This window comes from Pleurodeles waltl, chromosome 11 (assembly GCF_031143425.1).
Source record: "Pleurodeles waltl isolate 20211129_DDA chromosome 11, aPleWal1.hap1.20221129, whole genome shotgun sequence".
Classification (NCBI taxonomy): domain Eukaryota; kingdom Metazoa; phylum Chordata; class Amphibia; order Caudata; family Salamandridae; genus Pleurodeles; species Pleurodeles waltl.
Window position 1 is genome coordinate 29,075,138 of NC_090450.1, and position 23,556 is coordinate 29,098,693.

General features: G+C 46.3%; 1 protein-coding gene across 1 annotated transcript in view; it reads left to right on the forward strand.

Moving 5' to 3' along the window:
- Positions 1 to 23,556, forward strand: part of LOC138265059 (cytochrome P450 2J5-like) — a 181,874-nt gene that overhangs the window by 71,953 nt on the left and 86,365 nt on the right. The window contains exons 5-6 of the mRNA XM_069212607.1: positions 8,095 to 8,271; positions 10,260 to 10,401. Of these exons, the coding sequence (XP_069068708.1) occupies positions 8,095 to 8,271; positions 10,260 to 10,401 (319 nt within the window). The remainder of the gene's footprint in view (positions 1 to 8,094; positions 8,272 to 10,259; positions 10,402 to 23,556) is intronic.

A 23,556-nucleotide genomic window follows, 5' to 3' on the forward strand; every position in this document is an offset into this window, starting at 1 on the left:
GAACCACAAAAATTTAGGATAAAAACAACATATAAAAAATATAATATAATTGGCAAGCAATGCATAAAATAATTCTCAAAATAAAACAATTAAAACACCGGGTAAGTGCATTGGAAAAGATAAAATCCAGGTACTAAGACATTCCTTCCAGAGGAGTAATACGGAATTCTCCAAGTCCCAATAGCACAGATGTACTTGGACTGCCAAGTCGAGGTTGCCTGAATGTATTTTGCAACCCCAACAACCTGGAAATGTCAGTTTTCAGAATCCTTGTGGCAGCCAAATAGCACCTGACACCCAGCAATCTGCATAAGGATAGTAACCATTTTCTCCTCTGGGTATCGTACGCTGGAAAAAAGAACAACTAGTGAAGTAGATCTTCTATAGGTCCCTTACAACCTGGGCACTCAAAACTCTCTTGAAGCATATTTGACCACTTAGCACAGAGTAGTAGAGTCTGATATCTAAATTGTAGGAACATTTTCCTGGCCAGGGTAGAATAATCTTGTCAATTGTGTCCCCGTATCTGGAGGTCAACTTGAACTCTAGAAAGTCCAGGATGAAAGTGTCTCTACTATTACCTATCATCTCCTGATTATCCATCTGCCAATAGGCTAATTTAATCATAGTTCTGCAGCCACATGTACAAGCCTCTGGTGTTACCCACAAGTCTTCCAGCCCCAACTTCCTGAGAAAGAACCTAATATGCATGAGTCAGGATACCCGCTGAATGCCAGAGAGAGCTTATACATCTCTGTGGGATGCGTGAGGACTAAGGGCCAGATGTAGGTAGGTGGCAAATTGCGAGTCCGAGCGACTCGCAAATTGCAACTCGCAATTTGCTATGCAGAAAGGTGTCTCAGACACCTTCTGCGACTCCCAATGTGGTCGCAAACACCCACCTCATTAATATTAATGAGGTGGGTCGCAGTTTGCGACCCCATTGCGAGTCTGGGCACTCACGGGGATGGTGGCCTGCTGGAGACAGCAGACCACCATGTCCGTGACTGCTTTTCAATAAAGCAGTTTTCTTTTTTCCATCTGCAGCCCATTTTCCTTAAAGGTAAACGAGCTGCACTTGGAAAAAAATATCGAAACCTTTTGTTTCATTTTTTTTCAGAGCAGGCAGTGGTCCATAGGACCACTACCTGCTCTGAAAAAATATTTTTGTGATCATTCACAAAGGGGAAGGGGTCCCATGGGGACCCCTTCCCGTTTGCGAATGAGTTACCATCCACTTCAAGTGGATGGTAACTGCGAGTTGATTTGCGACCGCTTTCGCGGTCGCAAATCAACTTACATCGCGTTGTGAGTCGCAAATAGGAAGGGAACACCCCTTCCTATTTGCGAGTCGTAAATGCATTTTGCGAGTCGGTTCCAACTCGCAAAATCCATTTCTGCATCGCGTGAGGGCTTTTGCACCTCGCAAATGGCGTTTTTCGCCGTTTGCGAGGCGCAAAAGCCTTGCTACATCTGGCCCTAGATCCTGTGTCAATACAATAAAAGACGAACCTCAACTTTCTGAGAAATTGTCTTGAATGCCAAGCCTGAATACAACGGGACTGGAGGAGTGCTCTTTGGAAGTGCAAATAGCTGCCTGAGAAACCTATTCTCGGAGAGAGATAGGACATTGCAATTAGTATAGCCCCATATATCCGCTCAATATAGCGCTGCACCCAGAACTTTGGTAGTATAAATTTACACCGCTGGAGCGGCTTTCTTAGAAAAGGTTTTATTAAATAGCGATAGAATTCAGGACGAATAATGCAAAAGTGAGCAGTCAGCTTTGGCGACCTGCATCGACCAGTCTAGGGCAGGTGTTAACCTCAGCCCTAAGTAGTCAAAGTTGGATACTTGCTCGATCATAGCCGTGTCAACAGCAAGTTTACATTTATAGGCTTTAGTTCTGGCTGGATTGAAAACCATAAATTTAGTTTTTGCACTGTTGAGTTCCAAACCCCTGTCCAGGCAAAAAATGTTAAAATTATCCAAGAGCTGCTGCAATCCAGTAGGCAATTTTGAGGTCAGGAGAGCACTCTCCTGGTCCCCACCCTAGGTGCATCACAGCCATCCCTAGCCAACCTTCTCACAACATCATTTATGTACAGGGAAAACAGGGTAGGGGCCAGGACGCATCCCTGCCTAACTCCCTTACGAATGCTTATAGGTGGGGTCAACTGTTCCTTGTCCTCCAATCCTACCCAACCATAAGTCTCCTCATGCAGCCTTACCAGAGTAACCAATAAATTGTGCGGTATACCCATATTATCCAAAATTGTCCAGAGCTTCGCTCGGGGTACCAGATCAAAGGTGGCACGTCGGTCAACAAATGCAACAAAAAGCCATCCCATATTTCCCGTCACTGCCTTCCAGAAGATGCAGTTGAAGAGGAAGATCTGATCTACTGTACTAATACCATTTCTAAACCCTGCCTGAAACTCAGATAGAATATAATTCGCCTCTATCCACTCTAGGATGTGGTTTAGAATTTGTCTACAAAAAATCTTCTGGGAGGCCTCTATGAAGCTAATTGGCTATAATTGCAGGGGGCGCTATATTGGCCCTTCTTATGGATGGGAATAATTGCTGCCAACCACCAAGAAGCAGCGACTGTCATACCCTTCAAGATGGCATTGAAAAGATGGTTCAGGTTTAGCCCCATATACCCACATTGAGTTTGTAAAGCTCATTTGGGATCTGATCGGGACCGGGTGTCTTTCCTCGTAACGTTGAACTAACAGCCTCCTAAGTCTCTCCAAGAGGTACCTCTAGGATATCTTGATCCTTCAGTTTTTCTACCAGCAAGGGGTCCACATCGACCCACCCTTGAATGTTCAAACAAGAATATAAGTTGCTAAAAAGGGAGACCTATTCTTGGGGTTGTACCAAATATTGCACAGGTTTCTTGCCACCATTGGCTCACAAAGCCAGGCTTGCCCAGAATTTTTTGTTATCTTTGGAGGTCAGGGCTTGGGACAGCTCAACCCACAAAGAATCTTCCCAGTCCCTTTTGGCCCTTTCCAGTACTTTCTCGTAATTGGTACTACAAGCCACAATCTGTGACCGGACCTTACTGTTAATTGCTGCAGTAGTTGCGTTTTGGCAATCCTACAGGCCTTGGTATACCAGGGACTTTCTTTCTGCCCTTTACGTGGGCACTTAGACCCATATTTATACTTTTTTAGAGCTGCATTTGCATCATTTTTTTACGCAAAAGCAGCGCAAACTTACAAAATATAATTGTATTTTGTACGTTTGCGCCGCTTTTGCATCAAAAAAGTACCCAAATGCGGCGCAAAAAAAAGTGTAAATATGGGCCTTAGTATCCTGGGCCAACAGCTTTCTTAAATTTAATAAAAAAGCTCAAGGGTTTTTGCCAAAACCAGCCCTCTTTCCTCTGGAGCAAGATTATTCAGTAGATCTACTTGCTCCATCACCATGGAGTTAACTGCCTCCACAAGCTTGGGTTTCCTTTTGATCCATCCACATTTAATAGCCTTACCATTATTGGAAACTTCAGCGTTCCTTACTTGAGCACGGCCCGGATTTTTGGAATGTTAGCGAAGGAGGCGACAGGGTGAAGTTGAGGGCATTTTGATCGCTATCCGCCCTGTCAAGGACCACCATATCGTGGATGTACAGCCAACACTTTAGACTAATCAGAAAATAGTCAATATGACTTATGTTATCAGGCCTGTTAAAGGTGTGCTTACCACCCCTATCAGATAAAGTCCGCCCATTTGTGGCTCTTAAATCAAAAGTTAATGGAAGGGCAAGTAGTTGTACTGCTCTTGGGGACCAATTAACTGGAGGACGATCTAGGGGTGGTGTTCTTCACTCTCTATTTTGCTCTTCCACTAAGTCTGGGCCAAATGAGCAAAGGGGTTCACAAGTAGCATTCAGGTCACCCATTAAAAAGAGCTCCCCAACACTTCTATTCTCAATCAGGAAATTCTCCATGGCAGATAGCACTTGGGTTTTATCTTTCCTCCCCACGACTCAATTATAAACATTTATCAGCAATATGGTGTTTCCATTGCTAAAGCCCATTCTTACGGCCAGTACGTCCGGGGAACTAGTGGGTAGAATCGTAGCTGAACATTGTAAGCCTGTGCAAATCCATGTGGCCAAACCCCCTGAGGGCCTACCTCTGTGTGATTGAACTGCATAGGAATAAAAAAAGGTTTATCTATTCCTAGTAACTGACCGCAGACTCCAGGTTTCCTGAAATAGACAAATATCATAATTGTCTATAAATTTACCCCAGTCAGCAACCACCAATTTAGTACCAATCCCAGCAACATTCCATGACAAGAATTATATTCCAATGACTTGATCAGCTATTGGGCGCTTCATTGTAGACTCCTCCTGAATTCCACAAATACGCTCCTGTCTACAAGAAGGCATGCTGTCCCACCTCCCCCAATACTAATCCCCCAGGTAAGTACCTCACAGTTTATAGATTGATCGCTCACTCGCTCTTTCTCAGATTTCATGTTATCCAGGGGTTCCTCCCCGGTGGCTTTGTGCACATTTTCAGGGCTGCGACATAACTGACCTCGTGGAAAATGATATACAGTCAGCCAATGTCCCCCAGGCCACTATGCCAGTCATGATCGCACTGTTAATCACGGCTGGGAAAATTCTGCAAATTATAGTCGTACCTAAATCTGATCTGAATCTGAGTAGAGGCATGGCATATTCTACATGCATCCATGGCCAGTAAACCATTAACCAGCCCACAGTCCGTCAAAGACACTCTCACTACATCCACAGACTTGTCTGGAATTTCAATGCACTCTAATCTTGTGATATGACTCCTAATAATTGAGTAACCTTAACTAGTGGATGACTTTATTTGCCAAGGAATCATGGTCCTCACTGCTACGGGACGTCACCTTTGGAACATCTACCAGGAAAACTGCACATGCTTGGGATTGTGCTGCTGGGGTCTCATACCCACCAAGCTCCCCTTGTTATAATCAGATTGACCAGATCTTTATGAGCAATAGACATGCTGAGTAAAGCATATGAGCCCTTTGTTATCACACTCATGTAAGACCTCCCCCTTCCCCCCCCCTTGGAAGCCCCAAGTTTTGTGAATTGACCCATCCCCTGCCGTTTCCTTCATTTTTTCTATATCCCCCACCTACATCCCCGGGACATTCAGAATTCAAGAGACCACAAAGAGGAGGGTGACAGGCTGGTTGTTAGAGGAAAGGTTGTTGGGATGGCGGGAGGGCCTGTTCCTGGGGAAAGAGGATGACCTGGGGGGGCGGACAGGGAGCAGATTTGCCTTATGCAGGCTTGCTCGTGAGGGCTTAGGACGGCGAACCTGTTTTCACAGATAGTGTTCGGGTATGCTGTAGACACAGCAGTTCCCTGTATTGGAGGGACTGCGTTATTGGAGGGCTGGAGGGAATCCATGATGAAATCATCAGAAGATTAAATAGAACTCACTTTCCTTGTAAACATCTCTGGGACTTTCTTCTTAGCCCTTCTTTTCTTTGCATAACAGGCCTGAGATTTGGGTGAAGCATCAATAGTGGAACAAACTGGGGTATTTAGCATCTCATCCATTTTCTCCAAAATATTGTCTATCCTGTCCGTAACACAGTTTGCACTTGTTGAGCTCAGACTTTTTTTATTACAGAGGGACCTCTAAAAGCCTCCGTAGCCTTCTGCTTCCCCATGACCAGACTAAAGGGAGTACAAGGAAATTACAACCTCACTGTCACCAAACCGTGGCTCACTTACAGTGCGGAGTTTCAAGGCTTTTGCGGCAAAATTAAAGTCTGACAAATATAAATCGTTGCCAGCAAAAATACGGAGTACCCTGTGCTCGTTGTTCAAGGGGTGGCCCAGCCCAGCCTAGCCTACTTCAGGCTCTGACTGATGCAGGCGGGCCTGCCCTTGGTCTGGGCTTTACCTTGGTCCAGCCTGCATGCATCCCACGCCACGAGAATGCAGGGTGGGCTTTGTAGTGCATCTGGAGAAGCCCCACTCCCTAGCAGCAACTCTACAAAGGGAGCTTCTGGCGCTGGGGCAGCTGGAACTGCGAGTCCCCCGGTGTCCGTGGGATCTCTAGATTGAGGACCTCCCTCCTTGGCATCACAAGATGTAAAATGTAATTAATGATTTTACACCAAAACTACAAAAATTCAATTGGTAAAGCCGGAAATATTCAATTTTAAAGGTTTTGAAGAAACCAAGCGCCAACATGCAAAAAGCGCCAATCACAGTTATCTGGTCATGGTAGACTGGGTCTAAGTCACTAGTTCAGGCAGACTGCGATTGAGCACAGGCCAGATACAGGACTGAGTTCAGTCATGGGCGTTGTGGTCATGGGTGTGAAGTGCAAATTCCTAGTGTTGAGGTGTGCAAGCTGCAGGCATCGAAGAGTCATAGATGAGGAGCTGCAATTAAAGCTCCAGCTTCAAGATGTGTTGCGCAACAGCGGAGTTGATGACAGTTGATGACACTTGCAATGTGAGGTTCATCATCTAGGAAGCCATTGGGATTACGAAGACATGCACAGCAATGTGCCAGTGCGAAGCACAAGATGGTTTGCTCTGGGCCTCTGTCAGTGAGCTTCTTCAAAGGAACTGTTGGGACTTGCGAGGACATGCACTGTGATGACTCAGCACTGAAAACGAGATGTGTATCCCTGGGCAGGTGCCGGTGTCGAGCTGCACAAGCGTCGAAATACATTAGTTGCACCAAAGGCAAAGGAACTTATTATGTCCCTGTGGCTTGAACAGGGGGCAAGCTGCAGGACCCTTCAAACTTCCAGGAGTCAAGGGTCCACACAGGTAACCTGGATTCAGCAGGGCAGCTTACAGCAGGCCTTAGTTAGCAAAGCAGTTCTTGGTTGGCAGAGAAGAGCATGAGTGGCAGAGGAGACTTCACAGCTGGGCATTCCTTCTTCCTGGCACAGTCCATAGGACCTGAAGTGATCTGAAGAGTTGGGTCTGAAACTGGGGCCAACTTTGTAGTGAGAGAAGCTTCTAGAATCCTCCAACTACAGAGGTGTCTGGAATTTCCTGCCACACTGCCTCAGCGCCAGCTTGTCTGGGGGCACAAACTACTAGTGTGAAAACCTTTGTGAGTGAGCTGAGGTGAAGTCTTTGTGATGTGCAAGTGTGGTAGGTGATATCTCTGCTCCCCTATCAAGTCAGAAATGCCCATCCTGCCAACACCTATTTCCCCTTTGTCTTACTGTCTGTGAGTAATACACTAAGACCAACTGCCAGCTACACCTTGTCATGTCACCAAGGATACGGGCTACAGGCACCAATTGGTTAGGACATAAAAATGACAACTTTCTAAATGTGGCATTTTCAGAATTGTGAATTAAAACCCAAGTTTACCATTAAATAAAGAATTACCATTAATAAGAATTACAATTCTTTAGAGACCAAACTGAACTTTCTTACCTGCTCCCAACTGAATGTTTTCACTTATTAAATGTAATAAGGTAACCCAATGTTACACTATGGGAGAGACAGACCTTGCAGTAGTGAAAAACAAAGTTAAGGGTGTTTCAGTACCAGGACATGTAAAACTTAAAAGTAGATGTCTAACTTTTTAAACACATGCACTCTGCCCTCTGGTCTGTTTAGGGCCTATCCTGTGAGAGACTTATAACTATTAAAAAGGAAGGTTTAGTCTTGCCAATTCAAAAAATGTCAGTTTACAACTGCAGACTCAAGCTGAAATGGCAAGTATGAAGTATGTTTAAAGGGCTACTTAAGTGGCTAGCACTATAAGCGCTGTTGGCGTCCCAACTACATTTAATTTACAGACCTTAATTAAATGTAGTACCACATTACTAGGTACCTACAAGTACATTAAATGTGCCAATTGGGAGCAAGGCAATTTCACCATATTTAAAAGAGAGAGAACAAACACTTGTAACACTAGTTAGCGATTGTTAAAGTGTGCAGAGGTCTAAGACCAACAAAAATGAATTCAGCAAAAACAGGCGGAGTAATGCAAAACAGTTCCCAAAATCTTGTGCACCCCTCTAGGCTGTGTCTGAAATCTATATTGAGAGATAGAAATGAGTGTATTTGTTAATATTTTTTCTTCCAGCTCTTTGAGGCTTTCCCCAGGCTTATGGAGCTCCTTCCAGGACCTCATCAGACCGTATTTAGACTTAACGATTTTGCAAGCAGGTTTGTGAAGGAAGAGATTGAAAGCCACTGGGAGAAAATAATTCCAGAGGACCCCCAAGACTTCATTGATTTCTACCTGAACCAGTTGGTCAAAGTAAGTACTAGTGCCTTCAACCAAGTGGGAGCCTCTTCTGGTTCAAACAGGAGGTTTTATCATGGAGATGGAAGAGTGATTTGAACACTCAATAAGTGACAGATTTCTGTCTTTTCTCAGTCCTTGGAAGTGAAGGTGCACTTTTAATATCAAGACACCTTAATAGTTACGATCAGGCCAAGGAACATGGAGCCCAATGCTCAACTTGTCCATGTGTGAGGAGATCTCAGTTATTTTCACAGGAATCTAAATATGGCCAAATTCTCCATCAGCGTGTGATGGATTGATGCTAAATGCCTAAATTCACCAGGTACAGAGGAAACACTTTTCGATGGAATGGTTAGTTGACCTCTAACTGTTCACTTAATTTAGATGGGGGGAATTAGAGATCAGTTTTTACTGCCCGTCACTGCAAAGAAAACATTGGAGGTAAGGGGCAGCGAAAACTACAAACTGCTCCCCTCACCAAAGGCGAGGGAAGAACTGTCTTTTTTATTTTCAAAAAGAAAATCCTGCTTCAAGAAAAACATTTTTAATTTCAAAAAAACAGTTTGATGTATTGCTTCGTCATCCTTGACAGAGCTATGCCTCAACCTGATACACCGTGCATGTGGTTCCTGGCAATGCTATAAGAAATGACTGCCAGCATGGCAGTCACTTTAGGCCAGATGTATGGCCACTTCATTTTGCAAGTCTCTTTTTGCTATTCATTGCGAATCGCAAGGAGAGGTTCACAAAATGAAATGTACAAATGTGTCTCGGACACATTTAGCGATTCCCAAAGCGGTCACAAATCACCTACTTCATTAATATTCATAAGGTAGATCTCAATTTGCGACCGCATTCGGAATGGCCCCACTCACAGGGATACTGGCCTGCTAGGGACAGCAGACTACCATGTATGTGACTGCTTTTTACAGAAAGCATTTTTTTTCAATGCAGTCTGTTTTCCTTAAAGGAAAACAGGATGCATTTCAAACAAAAAAATGAAAAGTTTTCTTTTCATTTTTTCAGAGTAGGCAGTGGTCCGTGGGACCACTACTGCTCAGAAAAAATGTTTTTACATTCATTCAAAAAGGGGAAGGGGCTCCTTAGAGACCCCTTCCCGTTTGCAAATGGGTTACCACCAACTTGAAGTTGGTGGTAACTGTGATTGTTTTGCGACTGCATTCACGGTTGTAAAACAATCTTACATCCCCCTGCGGCTCACTATGAGAAGGGGACTTCCTTGGCACGCCCCATAGAGACTTGCAAACCTATTCTGTAAGTCAATAACAGGTTACCAACTTGCAGAATAGGATTTTTCATGGGAAAAAGCCGGGACTGGGAAAAGGCTTTCCAACATCTGGCCCTTCATCATTTGGCGGGCAGAGGTGCAGTCAAGGAAATGGAGTAAATTACTCTGTTGCCTTGACTGCCAAACCTCCATCAGCCAAAATATAAATTGGCCCCAAAGATTGTCCTCTAAGGTTCTCTTGATGCAATAAGAATATATACCCGAAATTGTGAGTGTGTGAATATTGAAAGTGCTAACTAGGACAATCAACAGTAAAGAGCCAGCTGTTTAGGTTTCTACAAAATTTTAAATGAGTGACTCACTGCCAGAGTGATCTGGTAACAATGATGGGGATGTTTCCTATTTTCTACAGTTTATGAGATTAGCAAAGGATGCATCAAGTTTGCACCACAATTAACAAGGAGGTCATTCGTGATCTATGTAGAGCCCAGAATGCTGCATGATAGATACTACTTTAACAATTTAAAATATATTGTGATCTTAAAGCCAAAGGTTAATATTGTCTATAGTCAGGGTTTATTACAATTGAGTATGTAAAGAGAACTCATGAAAGAAAGAGCAAGTTAAGAGCAGGTTATTAGCTTAAATAATTTATTTGAAGAATGGTTAGGATTTAAGGAATGATATGTAAAGAGAAATGTTTCAAAACTCCTTTTACTATCCTGAACTTGACTCTTACCACCTGACCCAGGGCTCTGATGATGCCACCACTACGTTTGACCAGGACAATTTGATACGCCTTGCAATAGAGCTGTTTGGAGCAGGTATTGAAACCACCACATCTACCCTTTGTTGGGCGCTTCTGTACATGATGACTCAACCAGATATCCAAGGTGAGCAACTGAGAAGGTAAAAAATATCTTTAGACCCTTATGGTGCTTGATATAAAATGAATCATCATTTTAAATATAACTCTACAATGCTGGGAACTCAGCTAAAGACCATGGAGTGATGGACGGCTTACAACAGTTCATTTCAACAATTCTCCACAGCCTCTTCCTATGCCCATTTAATCACTCACATATCCATATCCAAATGCACCACTTGGTGCTATTTTAAGAAACCCAAAACAAAGATGACCCAAATTCACAGTGGCTGCTTTGGAACGGAATTGGTTCAAAGATGACTACCACGGATGTGCATATCCACTGCTGCCATCTTTGAAGCACTTTTGTTATATTTGAATACATTCTGCTCAAAGAACGCCAATAAGGATGCATGTGCATCCATGGCAGCCATATTTGAATGGGATTTGATCAAATAAAAAAACATTGCATTGCAAGATGCCTATTTTGCATGTGTGCATATGTGCAGATGCCCATTTTGTGATGATCAAAAATAATATTTTAAAAAGGCTGCCCGCTGATAGCAGGCAGTAAAAGAAACATATATTATCCATTTGGAAAAACTGTGACATCCAAAAGTTCTAGGACTTGACAAACACAAGAAAGGATGGAATGTCATCAAATCAAGAGCAGGGAAGAAAGATAGACAATGAAGCCATCCAGTAATGAGCAAGGAATGACCAAAGCCCACGGTGCGTATATGTAATGCAATCAAAATGAGTTCTCCAACGGGCAGCTAAGGTAATCTGTAGACAAGACCTAAAAAGGAAACAAGAAGAGGAAAGAGGATCTTCTTATGGGTAAAATGATAAAACGTGCTACTAAAGACACCAGCATTCCCACAAATACTTTATGACAAGAGTCAAATGCATCTGTCTGCAGCAAAATTAAGCCCCCTAAATATTTAACTGGCAGATAATAAAAGAGCTTATGAATACAGAAAATATTTGGACAATGCCTATTCTCTCCCAAAGATTGAGTGATATCACCACCACCCTTTTCAGAAACACCCTCCATCTACCTTGCCATTAAAACTACACTCATAAACATGTTTAGAACCAATCTTCCAGACCAACTACTGATCATGTCTTACCCAGTCCAGGCTCTCCTTCCCAGAACTTTGCACCAGTACTAGCTGCATTACTAAACACCCTTCTCATCTCTTATAAACACTATGGCACTCATTACAAGTTCAGAAGTCTTTTGGCAAGACCCCTGTGGTGGCGAACGCCAAAAGACCACTGGTGTTGGTAGTATTCCACACGCCATATTAAGAGTACACAATGAAGACCATCAAAAAAACAGCCAAAAATCCAACACCACCAGGACACTGGTGGGTGGGAAAGAGGTGGTCCCACGTCCTGCACCACCACACCGACAACTTACCGCCCACCGTCTTACGATCCACAAATCAGCACAGGTGGAAAACCATTGGCAGCCGAACCAATGTGGCAAGACCATGCACTCCTGCCAGAACACAACACCACATTAGACAGTTCGAAGACCGACACCTGACACACATACACACACCAGGCACACCCACTCACAGCACTATATAACAGAACCCAACACAGCCCACAATCCTTTGTGAAAAACCCCACATACACAGACAGCTAGGAGACACAAAATCATAACTTATCACACATACACTATAGGCACGTACACACATCACACTTACCACACACCACACAACTGCTCCACCCACACCATACACACATCATAACTACAAACAAACACCACAACCTACCACCACTCACATCCAAACTCCCCCACCCCACCAAGCCCCCAACACACACAACCCCCACCGCGACCAACAACACAACCACCATGCCATGTCAAAAGTACCCACTTTTCATTGACGAGGAGTTGAGGGTCATGGTCGATGTAATCATCAGGGTAGAACAACACTCTTAAGAGCACAGGTACAGCAAACATCCAAAGCCAGGAAAATGAAGTTATGGCAGAGAATAGTTGACAGTGTCAGCTCAGGGGGCACCCATCCACATATGAGGGAGGACATCAGAAAGAGGTGGAACAACCTACGTGGGAAGGTGCGATCCATGGCATCCAGGCACCAACAGCGTTACTGAAGACTGGCGGTATGCCCCTCCCCCCCCCAGATTTCAAATTGTGGAAGGAAAAGGTCTTGGACATCCTGCATCCAGAGGGCTTGACTCGAATACCTGGAGGACTGGACTTTGATTAGTAACTAACATTCCCTGACACGAATGTGACCTGTCCAGTATGCTTCCTCACCACCCAAACACTCCCCATTTCACTCCATCTCCCACCAGACCTCCCACCCAGTCACCTAATGCCCCTCTTTTGCATGCCACACCATCACCCACCCCAATACCCACACACGCCCTGCCAAGTGCACCTATTGCACTGCCAAGTACAATCACTATGACTCCCACAATGCAATAGCCCATCCACATCAAAACCTGCAATGTGCATGTCACATCACACCTCTTGCATGTATGACTATTTCACTAGCTACAAAAACTGGATGCTACGACTGAGGACCACTACATGGCAATGACAGCAATGCAATGGTACAACACAATGCTAGCCCAAACCCAGACACAGCACTGTCACCAATCCTAAGGACCTCCTACCCCGAAATGGACTAATCCTGGCCTTGAAAAAAAGAAGGTATACTCCAAGCACAACAGGTACAGACAGGACAAACAACCTTGCAGGCACATACACCCCCCTCCCATTTGGACACCATGCTGCAATGTACAGCCATTCCCACTCACATATACCAAACCAGAATCTCCCACCAACTTACAGGGCAAACCCGTCAGGTGAACCATCACACAGGAACAGAACCCACCCATCGAGCTAAAGTGACCAAGCCTGATTCACAACAACCCCAAGGAGCATAGTATACATGTCATCATCCACAAACAGTGTAAACTGTGTTGCACCTGTCAATGTCAATGCCATTGCTGGAACTCAGGTCAAGCCACTGTATGCATCAGACCAACAGACAACGATACACACCTCCAACATTTAACTCTCTCTTACTCCATCAGCAGGTACCCCTGCCACTGGCACCAGGGAGAGGCTACCAGAGACTGCCAGCCCTCCTCAGGATGAAGGTCCCAGTGAGGACAACACCACTGAAGTTCTGGGTATTGATGACCTACCTGGCCCATCTAACTGCGACCCCTGGTCAGTCTACCACTCCCTGCCTCACCCTGCCCACATCAATGCCACCCCCCAGTGGCAACACCATCACAGCCAACCATGCATCCCTAAACCTGTGCCCCAAGGACTGTCCAATCAGTAGTGTGTCCCACAGTACAGGGACATGAGTCGACCACTCACAGTCCAGACAATGAAGGTCCTGGTGAAACTGGGATTGGGCACACCATGCCAGGGGCACAGGCACATGGGGGCAGAGGGTATGGGAAGGCACCTGTGGCCAGAGGACGGGGCAGCCAAGGGCAACCCAGGACAGGATGGGCCAGATCATTACCATCTTGGGGAAAAACCAAAGGCTGCAGATGAAACACCACCAGGAGGCCAGGCAGCAGTGTCAGACCCACAATGCTACCATGGCCTCCATTACACGGGTGGTCAGGGAGCTCACAACTACTCTGCGTCCCACCTCCATCCACCAGCAGGACCCTACCACTACCAACCCCTCACCTGAGCCATCAACATCTGCAGCAAGTAATAGAATGGAGGCTCTTCCAGGGGAACCACAGGCCACTGGTACCCCTCCCTCTGTAGCTGAAGAAACCCCCTCCCAAACATGGACGTCCACCCAAACATCCAGCTGGAGCAGATACCAAGACCAAACCCACTGCCAGGAAGGGACCCTCTCCTGATTACTCTCCCTTGTGTGCCACTGAGACACCCTACTGACTGTTCAATGACATTACTCCATTTTCCTGTGGCCCATGGATACTGGACCTGTGCTTCCTACAGCTGTGCAACCTACTCTGAGGATTTTATCTACCATGACCCCACTCATCACCTGTTTGCCACTCAACTCACAATAAACACCATAGATCACAGCAACTGCATATGTGTCTTTACTTGTATATATACAATTGTATGTTAACCAAAATGTCAATGTGGAATAGGCCGCAATCGAACAGGCAGTGAAATGGACTGCGGAGTGAGGCACCCTCTGCAGCAGACACAGTACTACAGATATGTGCCAGGGCAGATGTAACGGAATCACCAGTCTTACCACACACCAGAGTAAATACAATTAGCCAACCTGAAAAATACCATGACAGAGACCACCATCAGGAAAGTAGGCATGGTGCCACACAAAACACATTTGTAGTCTATACTTGAGGTGCCCAGTGTAGTAGGCAACTATACAGGCCACAACCGATACTCTTCTTCATCACCAATCGCTGGACATACTTCACAAAACACTGTAGATGGCACCTCTAATGTGCAAAACATCACTCAGTGAACAGTAATCAAAGGATACTGAATATGAATGGCTTGAACAATAGTTAGGAGTGACTAAGAGGCACAGTCAGTCGCCGGAATGACATGAGAACAGGAGAAAGCAGGACACATAGCACAATACAGTCCTGTCCATAGGAGATGTGAGTCTTGCAACCTGCATAAAGTATACATGTGAGAGGTAAGAAATTTAAACTCAGCACCTTACATGCTATGACTCACCTCCCACAACACACACAAAGGGATAGGTACAGATTATACCACCACTGATATTCCAAATCAGGTGGACCATTGATATCAATATTTGTTGACATACAACACATGCAAATACACAAACAACATACATGTTTGTTACTGGAAGTACTTATTTATGAGGTGAGCCCTTGGGTCTGCTGCACCTTCCTCATCTGCCTCCTCATCACTTTACACTTCTGCATCACTAGCAACTGGTCTGGCTGCCTCCTCCTCATTAACTAGTAAGGTATTTGACGTCTCAGGGATAGATTGTGGAGCATGCAGCAGGACATTATGATCTGCCATACCTTTAGCAAGGTGTAGAGGAGGGCACCTTCAGTGTCATGCAGGCACCAGAATCTGGCCTTCAGGAGGCAAAATGTCCTTTCTATTACATGCCTCGTCCTGCCATGGGCCTCATTGTAACAGTGTTCCCTTCAGTGGCAGGGTACCTCACTGGTGTCAACAGCCAGGGAAGGTTAGGGTAGCCAAAGTCACCTGTGTGCACAGAGATAGGACCTGTATCAGGGTAGGTACAGCCACAGGGAACATTGTGGTGACAGGTGCCATAACAGGGACACACATCCAAAAGCTTACATACCAATGAGCCAAACCCTCTCCCTCTGTAGACGTGTATTCATATGTGGGACACTGCTGTTCCTCAGAATGTAAAAGTCAAGCACAGATCCAGGAAACTTGGCTATCACTTGGGAGATGTACTGATCTGCCACACACACCACATGAACAATGATGGAGTGATAGTTTTTTGGTTCCTGAACACCTGTTCATTGGCACAGGGAGGAACCAAAGCTATATGGGTGTCATCTTTGGCCCCTAGCACGTGAGGGATGTGTCCCACATCATAGACGTCTGCCTTCACATAGGCCAAATCCCCTCGTTCGGGGAACCTGATGTAACTGTCCAGGTGTTTCAAAAATGCACATAGTATATCCTTCAACACAAGACTGAATATGGGCTGTGACACCCCTGCTGCCAAGCCGACTGCAATCTGAAAGGATCCTGTGGCAAGAAAGTGTAGCATTGACAGAACTTGAACTGTGGGAGGGATGGCATAAGGATTATGTATGGCAGGTAGTAGATCTGGCTCCAACTGGGTACATAGATCCATGATGGTCTGACGATTAAGACGATAGGTCTGTATTATATGCCTCTCCTCCAGGGTTGCAAGGTCCACTGGCAGACAGAACACTGGTGCATGTCTCAATCTCCTCATAACAGGGTATCTAGGATGGAGAGGAGCAACTGTACAATGTGAAATGCATCCCACACATGTTACATGTACATATCAAAATAGCACACACCTAACACTGTAGACATGCCGCACCCTGCTGACACATACTATAATGGGCATGCTGAAGTGACAAGGACTACACCTTTGATGCACGTTGCTGCCCCTGAACAATATTTCATGACTTACATCACATGTATCATGTACCATAATTGGAACACTGACCTGTCCTGCACTGAGCATGTATGTAGTCATACCATATACCAATATATATATATGGGTTTCTGGACATGCTGACCATTAGACAACCAGCCACATAAGGTCATGGTGTCATAGCTTTCACATGTATGTGCCAAACCCTGATAGCACAACTGGGGCCCAATGCGCCTTCTGCCGAAAAAGGTGTATGCCGCACTTATTTAGGTGCCTGATATGTGCATAAAATGGCAGCCACCTGTTCTGCAGCATTGGACACGTGGAAGTGACCTAAGTCTGCCAGCATAGCTCGTCATGGCGGTAGGCGGTTGCAACCGCCATGCAGCTTTTCAATGGGTAACATTACTGTCTATGGGGGACAGGGGCCAATGGCGATCACTGCCAGCAGTGACGATGCAGTACGCGGCGGCCGTGACCGACATTTCTGCCACCTTGCTCACTTGACTCCTGACACTCAAGCAAGCAAGACCTCCACTAGGTGTGCTGCTGTGTACTGTCCCTGGGAGCCAACATGCAACCTCCTGCAGGTGATGGGGCCCCTGCCTTCACCCAAGAAGAACTGGAGAAGTTGGTCGATGGGGGTCCTACCCTCTGTATGGACAGCTTTATGGGGAACCAGAGAAACAGGTGAGACCAATGCCTTAGTCATGTGTGATTGGGGTGTGTGCGATGGTGAATGGCGTACGTGTACTGGTCAGGGAGTACATACATGCAGGGGGCATGGGGTTAGGTCGTGTGAACCGTGAGGTAGCTATGTGTGGGCATTTGCTGGCTGTTCTGTAAATAGTCCACTGCTGTTGGTATGGTGCCAGTCTACATGACTTTCTCCTACTGTCTGTGTCACCTATGCAGGTCAACGCCCATCAGAAGAAGGGGATTTGGCATGCCAACACCAAGCAAGTGCAGACCCTATAGTCCATAGCCAGCAGAGCACCCATTGTTGCAAGTGGTGGAAGGACCTGAGGCGCTGGGCCCGGAAGACCGCAGAGGCCCAGCTGGGGATGTCCTCCCAATGATGAGGGGTGCCCGTCAGACCCTGACCTCCCCCCAATGGCCCGCATTTTGGCAGAGGCCTACCCTGACCTGGATGGGCATTTGAGGGCAGCATAGCAGCCACACGGGGTGAGTACTGACTGCACCCTGGGACTTGGCTGGCCTTAAATGGGAATGGGTGCTTCACTGCACGCAAAGTGTCATTGTAGTTAATGCCACATTTGCCTCATCCTTTGGGATTTGGCAATAGGCACCCTGGCAGAGTATTATATGTAGATGTGTCCCCATGCTTTACTGTCAGTGGATGTACATCTCTCTGTTCCATACCTCTCCATATCTGTGATGTGGAGATGCACTAATGAAATAGGCACATGGGTGACTCCATCCTGGCCATACGATGGATGTGAGTGTCAGTAGCACCCTAGGCATTCTGAATCAGCAGCTCCATCCATCTGCATTGGTGGCTGTGAGGTGTCAGTCCACTGTCATCTGTGTAAGCTACCTGTATATGTGACTGTGTGACTCTCCTTTCATCCCTGCGACTATGTAAATCATGTACTGTTTCTGGTATAGACAGATTGTGGGGCTGGCATCACAGTTCCACCACAGAACTGGCCTTCATGGAACAGGAGTACTGCCTGAGAACTGACTAGGTCTATATAGGTGATCTGCTGACCGTAGGGTATGTGTAGGTAGGCAAACTGGAATACTGATACATGTGGATTTGATGAGGCCTGACAGCACAGATGGTGTAGTTCTAGGAGCAATAATTGTGGGGATGTGGCCTTCCATACCAAATGTTTGTACTGGTGGTGGTATGTACCCTGATGTGTCACCATGTTGTGTATATGGCGTCTATTACACAGCCCCTAGCTTTTCCTCTGTTGCATGGCTGACTGACTGCCCACATCATGTTGACATGGATAGTTGAAGGGACCATCATATGGCCTGTGACTATTGCAGCTTTGCTTGCCTATTCGGCCGTGCCAGATTAGGAGCAGATAGGTTGGCATCATGGGGATGAGTGTAGTAGTGCTGTCCTACTTTGGTTTTGCTGTAGGTACGAGGGTTAGCAGACAGGTGTGGGTAGTATTGACATGTAATGACATGATGTAGGTAATGTGTCTTTGCAAATGAGATTTCCTAGACATGATATGTATTGTGACAGATGTACATGTTTAGCTGTGTCATTGGGAGGTGTATGTTAACTATTTTGCCCCCTGTCTCTCTCTCTCTCTCCCTCCCTCTCTCTCTCTCTCTCTCTCTCTCTCTCTCTCTCATTGTTTGCATCAGCATCATCTGTGAAGGGGCAGGGGCACAGGCGATTGGGAAAGCAGCAGCCCATTGTACCCAGGAAAGTGGCACAACTGAAACCGAGGGGCTCGGGGGACAGAGGGTGAGAGGAGTGCCACGGGGAGAGCGGATCCAACACATTATCTTCAAAATCCTCCTCCAGTGGAGACTCTCTGGCAGTTTCGGACCCATCTGGGACCAACCCAGCACCATCACTGTCTGCCAGCTCCCCCTACTAGCACTTCCCACCCTGTAGCTCCCCACCCAGTTGCCTGTGCCCGTTCACCCAGGAGGGTGGACATCTCCTTCTCCAGGGGCACACGTGCCCCAGCCCCAGTCAGGCCTGCTGCCCCCAGTGAGGAGGCTATTGACTTCCTGAGATCCATCTCTGTTGGTCAGTCTACCATCGTGAATGCCATCCAGGGACTGGCAGCTCAAGACCAACAGAGCAATGCGTTCCTGGAAGGCATTCACGGAGCGCTAGCTGGCCTCCAGAGATCCTTTCAGGCTCCGGCCACCTCACTGATGGCAGCCAGTGTCCCTTTGTCTACCGTCCCCCCTCCACCTACCTCTTCCCAATCCCAAACCCTCTCTCCACACCCATCCAGAGTACACATTCACACAGCCATGCACACATTTGGCACTGACGAACACAAGCACCACAAGCCCCTCCACTGGCATGCACACAGACAACACCCACCTGCAGACAAAACAACATCCACTCCCTGCACAGACTCCCCCACCTCCCCCTCTTTTACAGACACTACACCTGACATTCCTGCAGCCAGCACATCATCATTTGTAGATCCAGCCACCAATCCCATCATACCCACAATCACCACAATATCAGGCCCTCAGACATCCACCCCAGTCACCACATCCGCACTCACCACAACCATCACACCCCCACATGCAGCACATACCTGCAGCCACCACCCCAACAGACAGTCACCCATCCAGTATGGCATCTCCAAGCCCCTCCGACACCCCTCCACCCAAGACATAAAAACGCCCGCACTCATCCACCAACAGACACCCATCACACACAAGCATTCCACGCACGCACCTGCACCCAAGACACCTTCAAAGACACATCTTTCCATCACTCCCTCTCCCTCCACTCTAAAAAGCCTTTTGCCACGACCACCCCTGTGTGCCAAAGAAACATTTCCTTTATGAATTGTTTTTGTTACCTACCCCTCTCCCACCCGGTGAAAATCCTAAGTGCTCTGTGTCACTCCCCAAGTCCAGCCCTTCCACCTCCAAGTCCTTCGCTGCCACCCCTGGTAATGTCCATGCCCCTCCCCCTGCCAAATAGTCAACCCCCCGAAGGCCAAGAAGCCTCCTCCCAAGCCCAACCCCCCATCCCCCACTTGCCATTTAGGTACCTGTCTGCCCCCTTGATGCCCCTACCCTGTGGAGGCCAATTTGCAGCCAATAGTCAAGTTAGGGCACAGTGAGGTACCTAATGTGCCTTTGGCACCTCAGACATTGGACTGGCCTATCGCCCATTTTGTACATAGTTAATATTATTTTCTTATGTACACAATTTAATACATCTGGGCCAACAAAATGTTGGCATCCATCGAACACTACTTGTCCTACCTTTCTTTTTCCATGTTGGTTTTGTGTTTGAGGTCCTCAGTTTGTGTGTGTGTGTGTGTGAGACATGTGTGTGTGTGTGACATGTGTGTGTGTTGGTTGTGTATGCTGTTGTGCATGGCCTGCATGTGTGTTTGAGGCCCTGCCATCAGTCCCGCTGTGATGGGTGTATATTGTGTGTGGGATATGATTGTGTAGTTACATGCATGTGTGTAGCTATATTGTGTTTTGTTTGTGGTGCAATGTGTTGGGCTGGTGTTGTGTGGCACTGTGTGGTTGTTGTGTGTGCACCGTGTGTGTGGTGATCTCCAATGCGTTGTGTGTTGTGTGGGCGTGGTGTGACATATGGTACGTTGTATGAGTTGTGATGGTGTTGATTGGTTGTGAGTTGTCTTTCCGTGTTGTCAGTATGTTGTCATGTGTAGGTGTGCAGTGCATTGGCTTGCCAACACGTTTGTGTTGTTGCAGTTGTGGTGTTGTTGTTGGACTCGGTGGTGTTGTGTTTGTGTGTGTTAGCCAGTATCGGTAATGTGTATGTGCGGTGTGGTTGGCACATGTGTGTTGGCCATGTTGTGTGTATTTTAGGTGTGCGTGTGCGTGGTTCGTGTGTGTGTGTGTATGTAGTTCTGCATGTGTGTTGTTATGGGTGTGTGGTTGCATGTGTGTGTGGCCGTCGCTGGCTGTCTTGGCTATGTGTGTTGTGTGCGCATGTGTTCTAATGGCTTTACCTCCAGTGTGTGCTAGGTGGGTATCCTAACAGTTGTCTTCGTCGTCACTGTGGCTGGTTCTGGAGTCGTAGTGCGAGCAGGAGCAGTGGGAGGACTTTCAGTTCTGGTTCCATGGTGGCTCTGAACGTGTCTGTGTTCCTGAAGGTGAGTGTCTCTTTTTATTGAGTTGGTTTCCGCCAGGGTTTTGGTGGCGGTGCGACAGCAGAGGAAACCCTGTTGGTGCGCAGCCTCATAATGTGTCCAGCAGAAACTTGACCCCTGCCGGTCTGAAGGTGCCTACCGCCGTCCGCAACGGCCTAACCGCACTTGCGGTACTGGCTGTGTATTGGCTGTAAATTGATGGCAAGACCGCCATGGTCATAATTTTGTAGTCTTCACCGCCTGGCCGTCGGCGGTACGACTGCCACCGCCAACATGGCAGTCTGGGTACCGCCATACTCGTAATGAGGGCCTATATTTATATATGTTTATCAAATTTTTTAATGCAAGCAAAACCTGGAGAGTGTCGGAGCACTGTAGAGAAATAAAATTGTTTCAGTACATACTTAGAACACGATTAGGCAGCTGAAAGCTCAGTGGCATTGTAGAAATCACGGAAGACTGTGTCCTAAAGTAGAGGATCACAGGGGCCTCTTTGCAAGCCCCCGTGTGCCACCGGAATGTCACTTTTAATGAAGGTCCAGCGGCACACTTCAGAGCCATATCTACAAGGCCAAGTAAAGCCACCCTGCGTGGCTTTTCATGGCCTTGTAGATATGGAGTAAGGCAATGCAGAGCACTCTGCTGTGTTGCCTCACACTCCAATAGGTAGGTGTGCAATAGCCATTACAGTGGGTGTTCCCACATAACATCCATGGCATTTGACACATTCCCAGATTTATAACATGGTATAAACCTGAGAATGCATCAAAAGTTTACACCTCCCCAGGGGAGGAGTAAGGGAGTTGCAACAAGGGGAAATAACATTATTTCTCCTCCTTTTTTCCTCTTTCTGTGTGTGTGCATTCTAGTAAGGGGAAATTATGTCCATTGATTATTTTTGTATAGGAAGGTGTCCTCTAATTAGTCAAACCAAAATAGCTACACTGGTATTTGCAGAACACTTAGGGCCAGATGTAGCAAGGGTTTAGCGAGTCACAAACGGCGAAAATCGCCATTTGTGAGTCGCTAAAGCCTCATTGCTATGTAGAAATGCATTTTGCGAGTCGGAACCGACTCGCAAAATGCATTTCCGACCCGCAAATAGGAAGGGGTGTTCCCTTCCTATTTGCGACTCGCATTGCTATGTATTTTCATTTGCGACCGCGATTGCGGTCGCAAATGAAAGCGCAGTTACCATCCACTTGAAGTGGATGGTAGCCCAGGCGCAAACGGGAAGGGGTCCCCATGGGACCCCTTCCCCTTTGTGTCTGGCACAAAAAACATTTTTTCAGAGCAGGCAGTGGTCCAAGGGACCACTACCTGCCCTGAAAAATACCGAAATGAAAGGTTTCGTTTTTTTTCAAAGTGCAGCTCGTTTTCCTTTAGGGAAAACGGGCTACACTTTGAAAAAAAAAAAGACTGCTTTATTTAAAAGCAGTCACGGACATGGTGGTCTGCTGTCTCCAGCAGGCCACCATCCCCGTGAGTGCCCTGAATCGCTAGGTGTCTGAGACACCTTTCTGCATTCCAAATTGCGAGTTGCAATTTGCGAGTCGCTGGGACTCGCAAATTGCAACTCGCAATTTGGAAGTTTGCTACATCTGGCCCTTAGTTATGAACATTGACCATATCTCAGAAATGCGAGGACTGTGCCAGTGTCAGATCGACAGCATGATCAAAACCTGTGGACACTACTTTGTAGTCAAGACATTTTTGAATTTCCTGCCATTCATGTCCTGACATTCTTGTCAAGAAATTATTTAGCAATGCATTGAAACAGGAAAACTACCCTCTCAATTATTCAGAGCCTACTCAGCCAGGTTATTGGAAAATTTAGGCATAAAAATTCAACCATTTGTGCAAAGAAATAGCCCAAATGATGAGGCACAGGTAGCTTTTTCTGTATCAGCTACTACCGTCCTGAATGATCTTTAAATGGGATGCAGATCTTAACAATTTTACAGTAATGATTATACTTGACATCAGTGAATGTCAATCATGCCAGAATCACAACACATTTTTATTCTTCCACTTATAAGCAGGTCATTATAGTGCATAACAATTTTTAGAAGTCAGAGTACGAGTAATTTGACAAGAATACCAGTGGGTGCCTTTGTTTTGATTACCGCCCTGCCAAGCAATTATCATATTTAGAAATTTAGATGACAAACTTTATGAAGGTTACATGAAGGTCAGTCCATCGAAATTAAATGATGGTTGGAACTTCGCCAGATATTTAGACGTTAA